The sequence below is a fragment of the Schistocerca nitens genome, chromosome 9 (assembly GCF_023898315.1).
Source record: "Schistocerca nitens isolate TAMUIC-IGC-003100 chromosome 9, iqSchNite1.1, whole genome shotgun sequence".
NCBI lineage: Eukaryota > Metazoa > Arthropoda > Insecta > Orthoptera > Acrididae > Schistocerca > Schistocerca nitens.
The window spans coordinates 327,687,603-327,702,227 of record NC_064622.1 but is presented as its reverse complement, the minus strand read 5'-3'; the positions used below and the strand labels follow the sequence as shown (position 1 = coordinate 327,702,227).

Below are 14,625 nucleotides of genomic sequence, written 5' to 3'. Positions count from 1 at the left end.
GTGTAGGAGATCGCTCCCCACACCATGATGCCGGGTGTTGGCCCTGTGTGCCTCGGTCGTATGCAGTCCTGATTGTGGCGCTCACCTGCACGGCGCCAAACACGCATACGACCATCATTGGCACCAAGGCAGAAGCGACTCTCATCGCTGAAGACGACACGTCTCCATTCGTCCCTCCATTCACGCCTGTTGCGACACCACTGGAGGCGGGCTGCACGATGTTGGGGCGTGAGCGGAAGACGGCCTAACGGTGTGCGGGACCATAGCCCAGCTTCATGGAGACGGTTGCGAATGGTCCTCGCCGATACCCCAGGAGCAACAGTGTCCCTAATTTGCTGGGAAGTGGCGGTGCGGTCCCCTACGGCACTGCGTAGGATCCTACGGTCTTGGCGTGCATCCGTGCGTCGCTGCGGTCCGGTCCCAGGTCGACGGGCACGTGCACCTTCCGCCGACCATTGGCGACAACATCGATGTACTGTGGAGACCTCACGCCCCATGTGTTGAGCAATTCGGCGGTACGTCCACCAGGCCTCCCGCATGCCCACTATACGCCCTCGCTCAAAGTCCGTCAACTGCACATACGGTTCACGTCCACACTGTCGCGGCATGCTACCAGTGTTAAAGACTGCGATGGAGCTCCGTATGCCATGGCAAACTGGCTGACACTGACGGCGGCGGTGCACAAATGCTGCGCAGCTAGCGCCATTCGACGGCCAACACCGCGGTTCCTGGTGTGTCCGCTGTGCCGTGCGTGTGATCATTGCTTGTACAGCCCTCTCGCAGTGTCCGGAGCAAGTATGGTGGGTCTGACACACCGGTGTCAATGTGTTCTTTTTTCCATTTCCAGGAGTGTAGATGAATATCTTAACAGGGACTGTTAGACCAGCTTACCGTATTTACTCTAATCTAAGCCACTTTTTTTTCCGGTTTTTGTAATCCAAAAAACTGCCTGCGGCTTAGAATCGAGTGCAAAGTAAGCGGAAGGTCTGAAAAATGTTGGTAGGTGGCGCCACAACTAACTTCTGCAGTCGAATATATGTAGCACTACACAGGCATGCTTTGCAGGCACAAAGATAAATATTGGCGCAAAACCATCTGCGTCAGTAAATAAATTTAAAAAAAAAAAGGTGGAAGATGGGCTTTTTTTCTCTGCCCTGAGTTTCGACCATTGCATTTTTATACATTATCAAACAAAGCAAATACAAATTCCGTATTGTTCATCTTCGAATGTAGCAGCATTTGAATGTCCTACAAAAATCCAACTCGCAAGACTGTTTGGGATGTTTGTCAATATGGCCAACTCTATGTTCTGAACTTTTTCCTACCTGTGAGAAGAGATGGTTGCTAACAGGAACTTTTATGAATTGTGAATCACATGCAGTATTCTCTTCACCACAAGAATAATACAAATAGAAACATTTTTCCATGTATTCTTTCATGTTTGCTGCTATCTCATTTAAATCCTGTCCGTCTAATAAACTATGGAACTAGAGTGAGACAACAGCAAACGCAGAAGTATATACATATCATGTCATGTTTATATTCGTATTATTCTTATGCCTAATAGTGATACAGTCAGAAATGAAGCACGGCAGTTGACTAGATTTTTAAATCTAAGATGACTAATTTCTGTGCAGAGTGTAATGTACTAAAGAGGCGTCTGCAAAGATTTTCAAACGGAGAAAATTTTTCGCTAAACTCTCGTTCAGAACATCTTCTATCATACGCAGTCTATTATTTGGTTCTTGTTGATCATTATCAAAGACAGCTGCAGTGTAAGTAACAACAAATAGCAGTTCTTGCCATTGTTTCGCCAATGAGACGATTCCTCTCTCTCTGTTTTTTTTTTTTTTTTTTAATTGTAAGCGGCAGTAGTGTGCACAAAAGCAAGCCATGCCGCGAGCGGCAATCTGTAATTAACACTCATTATCAGAATGCGGCAAACAATGCATGACACAGTACATTAATGCATTTTCAGCTTAGAGTGACGGAAACACCTATAACAAAGAAAACTGCACTTATCAGATTAAAAAAAAGCAATCAATTCAAACTAGACGAAGCAAGTGAAAAAGGAAGGGTACCCGTACAAATACGGACGGAGCGCCTGACACACAGCAATGGCTACCTGGTAAAGCTTAACTGCTAAACTTATGACTCGAACCAAACTACTGTAGCTGTATCGTCATTCATCCGACCTAAATTGTTCCTCATATTACAATGGACCAACTTTGTTTCGATTTGAAGGTGGGGCCTGAAACTTTTCTCTCCCCTTGAATTTCAAGTCTCAAATTTCAGGTGCGGCTTACATTTGGGAATTTTTTTTTTCCTTGATTTCGAGTCTCATTTTTCAGGTGCGGCTTAGATTAGAGTGCGGCTTAGATTCAAGTAAATACGGTAAGTAAAAATGTCCGTTAGATTTCAGTTTTGACAGCACCCGGTCACAACAGTCAAGATTAGATATTTTGTGTATAATAAATTTATTAAAAGAGCTCGACAACATTTGATTAATTGTATTAATTCTTCAAATATTAGCAGTTACAGTTTACTGTAATGTATTCACCTATTTTGACAATCTCCTGACAAGTGATCACGGCATTAAGTATTATATTCAAATGTTTTATACTTTTTATGTTATATTTTTTGACATGTTCCACACCCATGAAAATCATCTCATTTTTTGGGTCTATGGAACAAAAATTGAATCGATTCTGATCTAATCTAAACTGTGATGATTAATCAACACAACAGATAACTTTGCACAAATACCCTGAGAATCAATACTAATGAGGATAGATAGAAACTCATGGTCTAGATGATTGCTGACCTGCAGACAGGCACGCGGAAAAGACAGTCACACTCTCACAACTAAATTTTTGGCCACAGTCTTTGTCAGAAAATGAGAGCACAAACACTTTCACACAATCACTCAGACACAACTCATGCACACATTACCTGCCTCCGACTGCTGTGCCAACAGTCTCTGAGAATCAGATCCAAACAAACAACTCCTCACACCTCCACGAGTCTCATTGGCAGCTGCTAGGCTAGCAGCACGAAGTGTTGGCAGTACAGACTACAGGCTGAGGGGAGTGGTAGAGAGGCAAGAAGAATGAGGGAGTAGGGAAGCGGTGCACGAACTCAGCTGCCCCCAGCCAGCGATGATGCATGACATCATAGTAAACAAATGATTTCACCTACTGAGACAAAAATGAGATTTTTCCAGTGTTTTTTTTTCTTTTTTTTCGGATTTCCTTGACACGTTTAAAATTCCTGATTACCAGAATTTGTGGCAACCCTGTGCATTAACAACGTACTGTTGGAAAGAGCAAACTCTCGAGCTTCACATGGTTCATGATAGGTAGCAACAGTGTGTACCCACTTTGGTTCTAGTAAAAATTATGTTGGGACAACAGAAAGTGTTCTGTGGTCTATGTTTTGTGCATTGTGGGGGAGTAATAACTGTTCAGTAAGACTCTTGTACTAGGTATGGTGTCATTCCTCTTACAGCACAAACCATTAGATGATGGCATGAACAATTCCGAGAAACAAGTTATTTTTGTAAAGGCAAATCACAGGATTGTCCCCAAGTGTCTGATGCAAAAGTTGAATGCATCCTCCATATTTCACAAGGAGTCCACAGAAATCCATTTGCCATGCAGTTCGACAGTCTGTCTGGCATATGTTGCATTAACATTTACACATGAAACCATACAAAATTCAGCTGCTGCAAGCTCTTCATGAAACTGACAAACAACAAGGTGTAGAGTTCTGTAATTTCATTTTTGGCAATATCGAGGAAGACAGTGTTCTTCCATGCTTAATGTTTAGTGACGAGGCAATATACCATTTTTAAATAGAAAGGTGAATCATCATAATGTGAGAATATGGGGTACGGAACAACCACATGAAGTTGTACAACAAGAGAGGAACTCTCTAAAATTTAATGCGTTTTGTGTAGTTTCATTCTCCTTTGCTGAGAACACTGTTACAGGAAGCACATATCTCGATAAGTTGAGAACTTTCTTTTCACACAGTTGGAGACTGATTTGAATGAATTCATTTACCAACAGGATGGGGCACCACCACACTGGCATTTGGAAGGGCAGGAATTTTCAAATCAAAGGATTACTGAATGATGGATTGGTCGCACTGGACCAAATGATTCAGCATTACATTACTGGCCTCCTTGGTGACCGGACCTGACTGTATGTGATTATTTCTTGTGGGGGTTTATAAAAAAGACTCTGTTTCTGTGCCTCCATTACCAACAACAATGAATGAACTGAGACATTGCTTAACAGCAGCTGTGGAAGCTGTAACTCAAGCACGCTCCCTGCAGTTTGGGAACAATTTTAATACCGCACTGATATATGCTGTGCATCTCAAGGGGGTATACTGAATACTTTTTGAGTTTCCTGTTCATCAAAAAACAAAATTCATTGTATGTGGATGATTCTTTTTGATACACCCTGCATTTATCACATCTTTCATTGCGTTCCATAGATGTTATCAAGAACTTTCAAAGATGTGCAAAGACCCAGAATGTACATTAACTAAAGACAAACAACTCTTTAAAAGCTCAACTTCTACATGGTATTAACAATAGATTATCACTCTCCTACTTAAAAATATTTTTGCTGGTGCCAAATAAATTTAACCTAAGATGGAAAAATACTGCTATGAAAGAAGCTTTTGCTTCCTCAGTTACATTATTGTATTAAAAGCTGTCATTTACCTCTTAGTAAATTAAAGTTCTCTTCAACCTCAAAGGTTAGTCTGAATGATACAGTGCTTATCTTTCTACAACATTTGAACTGACTTACTCAATATAGAGGGGAAGCTACAGTTTAATGTGGACTCTGAACCATTCCACAACTTGACATTAATAAGTTATTGCCAGAGATGAAATGAGTGATAGTGACAAAAAATCCTAGGAGAGATTGATGAGTTTTAGTCTGACACAGACACACTTTGCCACACCATTTATGTCACTACATCAATAATTTTTGTAAAACAAACCTATATCATCGGGTTTCCTATTGGAAGAAGAAACCAAGACTTTCACGAACAGCAGGCTGAAAGGTGATGGTTTGCTCCATCTGGGATCAGTGTGGTGTCATTTTCATTGACTTTTTGGAACCTGGCTCCACAATTGACCAGGACCATTACTGTTGTCATTGGACAAGCTGGGATGTGCCATCAAGGCCCACAGACCACAGCTTCAGGGTCAACTCATCAGACTACACCATGACAATGCCAAACCCCATACAACCCTTATGATGCAGGAGAAAAATCAGGAAAATGGGTTGGAAAATTGTTTCTCATTCTCCCTACAGCCCAGACTTGGCTCCGTCTGATTTTTACCTCTTTGTTTGTCTGAGGGCCCACCTGCACAGTAAAACATTTGATAGTGAGAAAGACCTTATTTCCTGGGTCAAGTGATGGTGTAAAAGTCAATCCCCAGAATTTTACCAAAGTGCCTTTACATCTTGGAAAGAACGTTGGGCCAAATGTGTCACAGCTGGTGGAGGCTACATTGAGTAGGCTCAATGTATAGCGAAATGTTCCAAGTATGTTCACAAAAGATTTCATTCTCCTCCTGCAAAAAATAAAAAAAAATAGAGACAACTGTGCAAAACTTTTTGAACGTCCTTTGTAACTTGGGTGTGCGGCATCTCCTTGGAGTACCACAGGCACTCCTGCTGACGGTGAGGGGAAAAGAGTATGTGATGGAGTCAGATGTTGAGAACGATCTTGATAAAGGCAACATGCAGCTCTTCCATTACTGTGAACTTCGCCATTTGGCAGGATCATGTTGGTGTATTCTGCAAATGTGTACTGAATCACATGCTAACACGCACTGACACATGAATGAGGCTCGAACCATGTCAGAGAGGTAGAATGGACATCGAATGACATCATCTGATTCAACATAACCAGCCCCCACCACGACTATCCTGTTGCAGACCTATCTAGCAAACATGTCTTCAAACAGCTACAGCACAGAGACGGTACATTTCCACATGGTTCCTATTCCAAATATTATGTACTCACCCCCCCCCCCCCCCCCTTTACAAATCCTGGAAGTTGTTAACAGGAATTTCCGAACACCTTGTATAAGATGTGTGAATATTCAATTTACATAATTTTCATTCTTCTAGCTTGTGCTGAATATATACTTCATTTAGTTACGGTGTGTTGGCCTAGCAGATAATTCCATAAGACAACAGGGAGTAAAAATATGCAGAATGAACCAACAATCTTGTATTTACGTTGTAGTGGCATAACATCTCTAACTGGAGAAAAGGACTGCCCAAGAAGGCAAGGAAAGTTAGTATGATGTGTAAGCTTGTAACAATTACAGGTGTTATGTACATTGCGCTAGGTAATAAATAGTGAGGAAATCATATTTCTATGGCATGCCACTATCCTGCTATCACACTTCTGGTACAATACCCCTGGAGGTACAATATTCCCCCACAGCGGTGACCCCGAATTTCTGCGTCACACCACGATTTTGCCGTTAACTTGAAAATCTGCTGTATCAGTTATGCCGTCAAGACTGCTGCCATTACAGATGGTACAACCTCACTATTTATTCAGCAATACTGACAACATATCTCAACAAGTGCTCGTGAATGCCATAAACATTCCATGCACAAAATCACTAAATATCCACCAAGGCTTGGACGGCACTACAATGCGAAATGACACAGCGACAATGCCTTCATTTTTCGTCACATCTTCCGAGCAACCTCCACATCATCAGACAAAACTTCACATCGCCGTCTATGTCAAGTAGTGAACTATGTCAAATTTACCAAGTGACTTCACGATAAACATTCCAGGTTTAACATATTTTTGACATCAACTGAATCTATTGCTGGTACTTTAGACAAAAGTGATGCAGAGAATCATAATAAACAATGGCTGCCAGCCTCCATAACAAACGTTAATCTCTGTGACTTCGACCTTTGCACATAGGACAAAACATTGTGTGTTCCAGTGCTAGTTATTATGAGTGTTATGACACTTGCTTTAATGACCTGAACTGTGCAGACACCTCCCAAAGTGCCATTACAATTTATCAACAATGGCCTGCACCACATTATTCCATCACTCTGCTTCATCACCCACCTGCCAGCAGACCGCAGGATCAAAATTTACATCATCTTTTAGTACCAATGCATTCCGATTTTCCAAATCCAGTTCTAACCATTGTGACTAAATGCGAATTCCACAAGTCAGACTATGATGTCCTCATATCCCAGTTGCACCAGCCATGCCAGGCATCACAACTGACTCGCTTCCATTTCAGCACCATGTTTCGCATGTGCACTACCCACACCCAGCATCAAAACTAACTATGGACTCTGAGAACATGTTTTTCATGACCTCACCTCGGCAAGGCCAGATATCACTGCCTCCAAGTTCTAGTGACGTCACGACCATGTCGGTCGCGTCATGAACGAGTGCACGTCCACATGAACTCCACGAGATACTGAGTCATATGATTAAAACGGAGAATATATTTTATACTCAGAAGTTTGAAGACAGTTCCCTGGTTGGCATGAATAAAGCCAGTCTGAGAATATACTTCACCTGATTATGTTCTCAGTGTGGGTTGAAGGGTGGGGGAAGTTGCTCAAAGCACAGAATATTCTCCTATTTCGTATGAATGAAACCACAGAAGTTTCTCACAAGCGGAGAACATTCTCTGTTTTTGTGAGTGAGCTCCGTACCATACTTCGAGCTGAGTAAGTTGTGTTGTAGTTAAGCGTTACCGAGTGTTTTTAGTGAAAATGGCAGAATTTATCTTTCTTGAAAGGCAAAAAAAGATATACGTAATACGCAAGAACACAGAAGAAAGGAACCGTAGAAGTTTGTATAGATTTAACAGTGAAAACATTAATTGGCTGGCAAATCACTTTCTTCCGTAAAATCACGAAAGAAGAGGAGGCACCCTTTCCAATGAATGGAAAATGAAAACATTTTTGCGCTATTTATCGGATCCAGACTTTCGGATTGGTGTAGGAGAAGACTTGGGAATGCACCAGACTACAGTATCACTAACGTTTTCATATGTTCTGCAACAGGTTAACAGAAAAACACCGTTGTGGATCCGATTTCCAAGAAACATTAACGAACTACAAACCTTCTGCACATGGAGATGAATACGTTACCCGAAAGTGTTTTCCACCTATAAACGTGCAGGTGACATGTGATAACAGTGAAATGTTTACAAGTGTTGATGCTTCATGGCCTGGGTCTGTACATGATGCTAGGATATGGAGAAACTCAGATGTGTATCGTATATTGTGAGAGAACCAGTGCAACGCCCTAATTTTAGGAGATGAAGGATATGGCATTGCAACGTGGTTAATGACACCATTTCAAAATCTCGAAACACCCGATGAGAGGGCATACAACAGACTTCACTCTAAAGAAAGGGTGATAATCGAACGGTGCTTTAGACAGGTAAAAAGGCGTTTCCAAATTCTGCAAAATAAAATAAGGCTTGCCCAAACAAAAATCCCCAATGTGATAATAGCCTGTTTTGTTTTGCACAACATACCGATGATTGCTGGATAATCTTTTATAATGTTCACAAGGCTAATTCTGAATCTTCCATTTTGGCACAGAAATAACGTGAGAAAAACTTTCGGTATCACAAAACACACGCAAACGAAACAAACTAAGAACCAAAGATGTTAGATTTTAATCTCTTTGCTGAGAACTTACTCAGTAAGGGGAGGGAGGTAGAGAGAAAGTACTCCTGGGTCAGAGATTATGCTTCCTAGTTTTTGTTCATACGAAACTGAAACTTTATTTGAGAATGTTCTTTTGCTCTGAGTATCAACTCTGGAGAATGTTCTCGTTTTTATTCATACAACACACTGACTGTGTCGCTGGATAATAAAAGGACCACACTTACCTTCTAATTTACGGTGCCTTGACCTCAAGCGCACTCTCACCTATATTTTCCACTGCCTCAGACATCTAACATTAGGAAAGTCATACCTACTGCATCGGACCTGGAACTTCACTCAAAATGCACAGCCGTTCTTTGAACAGCCACCTGAGTTCTATACACACATTGCCGTGTGACGTCGATACCACCCGCACCATGACAGGAATTGGCTCGTCATGCTCCTCCCTATGTTGCGTCACATTTCCTGCCTGTCTTGGGCATCGACACTTCCACACCTGCCACACCATGCCCTGCCCACCTCATGATGGTGCCTTACAACCAAACCACTGATGGCCATCATACCATCCACCACCGTCTGAAACTATGGTTGTTCTGCACGAATTCTCCCGTGATGTGGTTTGCCCTCGACTGCACGAATTCTCCTGTGATGTGGTTTGCCCTCACCAAGTGTTTGACGTAAGCTAGTGGCATCATTGGAGACAACGAGAAGTTTGCCATTCTTCTTAGCCACCTAGAAGACAGTGCAGGCCTTATTAGCGACTTGCTTTCGGATGTTCCAGTTTCTCACAAATGCGAAACTGCCAAGGCACTACTGCTACAACAACTGAACAGCTGCTACAATAACTGAACAGCAGCTACAGCTCATCATCAACGAGACTACGCTGAGCAAAAGCACACCGTCTTCACTCTGGTGCTGACTGTGAGTTGTAAGTGATCCGACGCTACTGCCTGATTCTACACTATGGCCACTTTGGCTCCTAAAATTGACAGAGAACATTGAGAACAGCAATTATAGTGCACAAGGAAGCACCTCCAGAGTTTAAACTCACAGATAGAACACATGCACAATCACAACACTGCATTCTAATTAACAATCAACAGCGCAACGCTGCGGTCAGTGCCCAGTATACCTGTACAAAAAACGATTTTGTACGATCTTGACCGAGCTGCCCCGAGGTTCCACACTGCCATAAACTACCCAACGATGGCCAGAATGACCAGGTTGTGACCTCCCCCCCCCCCCCCCACCACTCTAGTACCCTGAATGCCATTTAGGGCTCTGTCATACAATAGTCACCTATCATAACAGGCGAAGTTGTTTTTCTTTTCGCAAAACGAGCAAGACCACAACGACCACCTGCGTGACAACTGCCAACTTCAGCAACCCCGTGTGAACTTTGTGAACACCACGTTGAGGTGTCTGGGTTATGTCTTACCTCTGAGAAAACTGAAGAGATTCACCTCCTCCCACCTCCCACCAACTACCAAGAGCTGCTTAGGTTTTTAGAGGTAATAAATTTCTACAGGAACCAATTGCCACACGCCGTTACTTTACAACCACCCATACAAGCATTGTGTGAGAGGAATACAACTGGCAAATGATGCCTCAATTGGACACCGCAAATGCAGATGGCCTTTGACAAAATAAAAGTGCACCTGTTACATGCCACGACCCTCACCCACCCATCCCCCAATGCACATCTAATTATTGCATACGATGCTAGCAATCATGCGATTGGGGCTCTTTACAGCAAGAGATCAGTGGAATCACTTAGCCGCTCAGGTTTTTCCTTGCGCAAACTCACCGACGCCCAGACAAAATGGTGCGCATTTGATTGCAAACTACTAGCCATATATGAGGCAGTTCATCACTTTCAAGGTGATGTTGAGGGGGGACGCCTTAGCATATACAGAGACCCTCCCCCATTGGGAGACGCATTCCATAACCCATCGGCAGATTCTGCAGCTAGGAGATTCTGTCACCTAGATTTCGAAGCACAGTTCATTACCAATGTACAATATGTCAAAGGTGCCAATAATATTGTGGCAGACTATCTTCCATGTATAGCAGCTATCTCTGCCCAGACGGACTTTGGTAGGTCCGCAGATGCACGTGCAACAGATGCTGATTTCTACAACTTGTTTTACAACCAGACAAGAGACTCTAATTGCAACAATGCGCATTACCCAGTGCTACTAAACAAGTTTCCTGTGACGTTTCCAACTGGTGGGTCTGGCCAGTTGTCACAGAGCCGTATCGCAGGACAGTTTTTGACCTCCACAACCTTGCACATCAGGACATGCGCCCTACCATACACCTCATCACGGAGTGGTTTGTCTGACCTAACATTAAAAAGGACTGTGCCACCTGGGCCAGGACTTGCCTTCCGTGGTAACAGGCAAAACCTGGCCACCTCACACAGCATCCCTTTGGTTAATTCCCGATTCAAATTGAAGGGCCACTCCCCAAATCGCATGCTTACTATTACATTCTGTCACTGATAGATTACACGATACAATGGGTGGAGGCCACACCAGTTTCTGACATATCAGCAGAGACAGTAGCAAAAAAATTTCATCAACAGTTGGACTGCCAGATTCTGCTATGTGGCCTCCTTAACATTGGACCAGTTTTGGCAGTTTGAATACCAACTGTTCAATGACTTACGCCATCTACGTAGGTACCACCAGCTCCACACAACCGCTCACCACCCCCAATCCAATGGCCTCTCAGAACGGTGGCATCGGACGATGAAAACTGCTCTCACGTGACATCGAGAATCAGAGGTGGAGGCCCTTCCATGAGTTTTCCTGAGCACTTGAATGGCATACAAAGAAGACCTTGACGGTAGCTCCTTGAAATACTATACAATGAGTCCCCCAACCCCACCCACTGAATTTGTAGTGCATGAAACGATCCCAACAAACCAAGACTTACCAGACTTAGTGGAGCATGTGCAAACACATATACAAAATGTCCGTGTGCCACTCCTGTCCTGTAACATGGCACAATAGATTTTTAATTCATAAAGAACTGGCCACATGTTCTCATGTAATACTATGTACAGAAGTAGTGAAAAACGCCCTACAACTGTCACTTACAGGACCATACAAAGTGTCAAAATAAGATACAAACACTTTTGATATCGTAATTGTGGGAAAACAAACAACAGAATCAGTGAACTGCCCTAAAATGGCGTGAATTTTATTGGACCAATCACAACAGACAGACCCCACATCAGTGCTGCCTATGCACCCATTAGTCAATTTCCATGTGTGCGGAAATATCCGTCATTTTCTGCCTTATGTCATGTTACACTATAACGACCTCATGATTACTACTACCTACATGGACAGGCAGTTGAGTGCAAGCACTGTCACACACAGTTTCGTGGACACCACTCCTGTCCCACCACAGTACACTCACTGTCACGTCCCAGATTACACTGCCGCAGGCCCTGCATCACTTCCTGTGGACGCAAAGGTGCAATGCAACACAGCCAACAAGCCTCCCTCTTCAAATAATGCTGCCGAGCCAGCAACAATTACAGATGCCACCAAGACTATGCCCTTATCTGCTAACGCTGCTGATGGCAACCTGTTAGTCACACCACCAATGCCACACTTCGAGCATGCCCCGCACTTCCCGACGCACCTTGCTGGCTACGACATATCTTCCATTGTATCCAATGTCACAAAGCCATCCACATCACTTCTGACGGAAGATTCCCTGCTGCAGTCTCTACTCATGTAAGGTTGCTCAACTACTAACTGGGATGTGTCTGGTGTAATGTAACGGACTACTGAAACTACCGATACCACCGGCTGGCGAGGTGTGCGGTGCCATCAATCAACTTGAAGGAGCAAGTGAAATTTAACTATGTAAACAAAAACTTAAATATTACAAAACTGTTAATATGAGGACAACCGTGAGGTATATTGCCACAGAACTATATTATAAAGACTTTTCATTTTTCATACTATGTTTTTCATATATGTATACATGCGATGTGTAAAATACCGATACACAACCAAGGCTGGCAGTACTGCACAGTTTGTAAGCTCCGTGAACAGGAGCCGGTTGTTGGCGGGTGTAGAGACAATGGGCAGTTGGTGTTGAGACGTCTTGTAGTATGCTTGCTTTGAGAAGGTCAAGGATAGAGGGAACGAAATGATGTATTGGAAAAGTTGTTACATTGAAAATTATTGAATATCGTCACGATCAGCATTTATAAAATAAAAGTTGGAAGTTTAAATATGTGTCAGTTCTTACACAGCAGAATACACACCCTGGACCTCAAACTGATTTTACAAGCAGCGGATGGCGAGATTCATCACTAGACCACGAGCGTGCAACAACGACCAATAAAGGTAAGAAAGTTATATTACTCTAAATTCAAATTGTCATGATACCTTTCTTTCTCCATGTCTTCAATCCTGTATGTACTCTGTTGTTAGAGTGAACAGCGTGACAGGGACTTGTGGTCGACTAGGCACACCAGGGAGACCACACAGGTTTAAAATGATAATTTGTAGCTTAATATACTAGTACTGATAATAATTAATATTTGTCCCCTGGAGAAAGAGGTGCATTACAATGGTAAAATTGACTTTGGAACTTTGATTAGCAAACATATGATGGTTCAAAACTGTAAGTCACTCTAAGATCATTTACATCAGTTAAGATTTGGACTATACATTACTGGGTCCCACATGTTATGTAGCTCCACAGTGATTCAAGTTTTATTCCTGTAACACTGGCTGTCAATGAGGCCCTCTGCTTTCTGTTTTATGCAATAAAAATGTTACAAATGCTATCATATCTCAGTACCTTAAATAGAATTTAGTGGTCTACTTAATCTAAGGCTTTTGTAGTATAACACAAAATCACACTAAGTAAACAAATGATGACTGACTGTACACCACATATCATCACTAAGCAAAAATAATGATTTTGTTAAAGTCACATGAAAATGATGGAATGTATAGCTACACTTACCAACATGGCAGCTACTATGAGCCTTACTTCCTCTTGTTCAATGTCTGATGTTCCATCAAGCAAGAAGAGAACCCACGGAATGCCCTGGTACTGGTCATCTGGATTTGACAAAATCTTCCAAGTATCACCATCAATCTTAATAATTTCGACTTGCAGTCTCTTCAGTATAAACTCTTTTAGTTGTGGCATCTCACGATCACCAACATATCTTTCTCTCTGAGACAATGAAGAAGTCACTTATAAAAACAGTTTCAGCTTTACTCAATGTAGGTAAAGACAGGATGGAGGTGGGGTAGAAACATGATTTTATTTTTTGGTTCACATTTAAGATCCCAACACTTTTTGTATGGGATGTTATGTAATCTCCATTTATCTTAGTTTGAATATGGATGGGAAACTTTGTTTAGAGATAACAACCGACTGACATCACTAAATGAAATTTAAGAAAAATAGTTGGAAGATTTACAAGCCTGGATAATTTATAGAATTTACTGAGAGTTTCTCAGCTTACTCCTGCTCCTAATTTCTGTGTGTAACACAAGCCACAAAAAGTTAATAACATCCATATGCTTCAGCTAAATAACTCCTACAACTAGCTCTGTTACTGTAGAATTCCCCACAAAATTTTTGCAGATAACTGTCAATCAACAACTTCTATTTCAATTCAAAAGTGAAACTACCAAGATCTAATGAAGAGTTCTGTGTTCTACCTTTTTACCACTTAACTAGCACAAATGAACTTTATACAAAGATTATGCATAAATGTCACTTTTTAGGGCTCTGTACCTCAATAGATAAAAACGGAATCCTTACAGGATCACTTTGCTCCCCCTCTCACTGTCCGACTGTTAATTCCAAGTCAATGTAATTAAAAGATACAACCATTTATGTCACACATTTTGACACTTGCTAA

The 14,625-nt window shown here is 42.2% G+C and overlaps 1 protein-coding gene across 1 annotated transcript in view; it reads right to left on the bottom strand.

Annotated features, from left to right (window-relative positions):
- The window catches only part of LOC126203237 (dnaJ homolog subfamily C member 10-like), a 120,223-nt gene that overhangs the window by 71,450 nt on the left and 34,148 nt on the right, over positions 1 to 14,625 (bottom strand). The window contains exon 5 of the mRNA XM_049937483.1: positions 13,713 to 13,928. Within this exon, the coding sequence (XP_049793440.1) occupies positions 13,713 to 13,928 (216 nt within the window). The remainder of the gene's footprint in view (positions 1 to 13,712; positions 13,929 to 14,625) is intronic.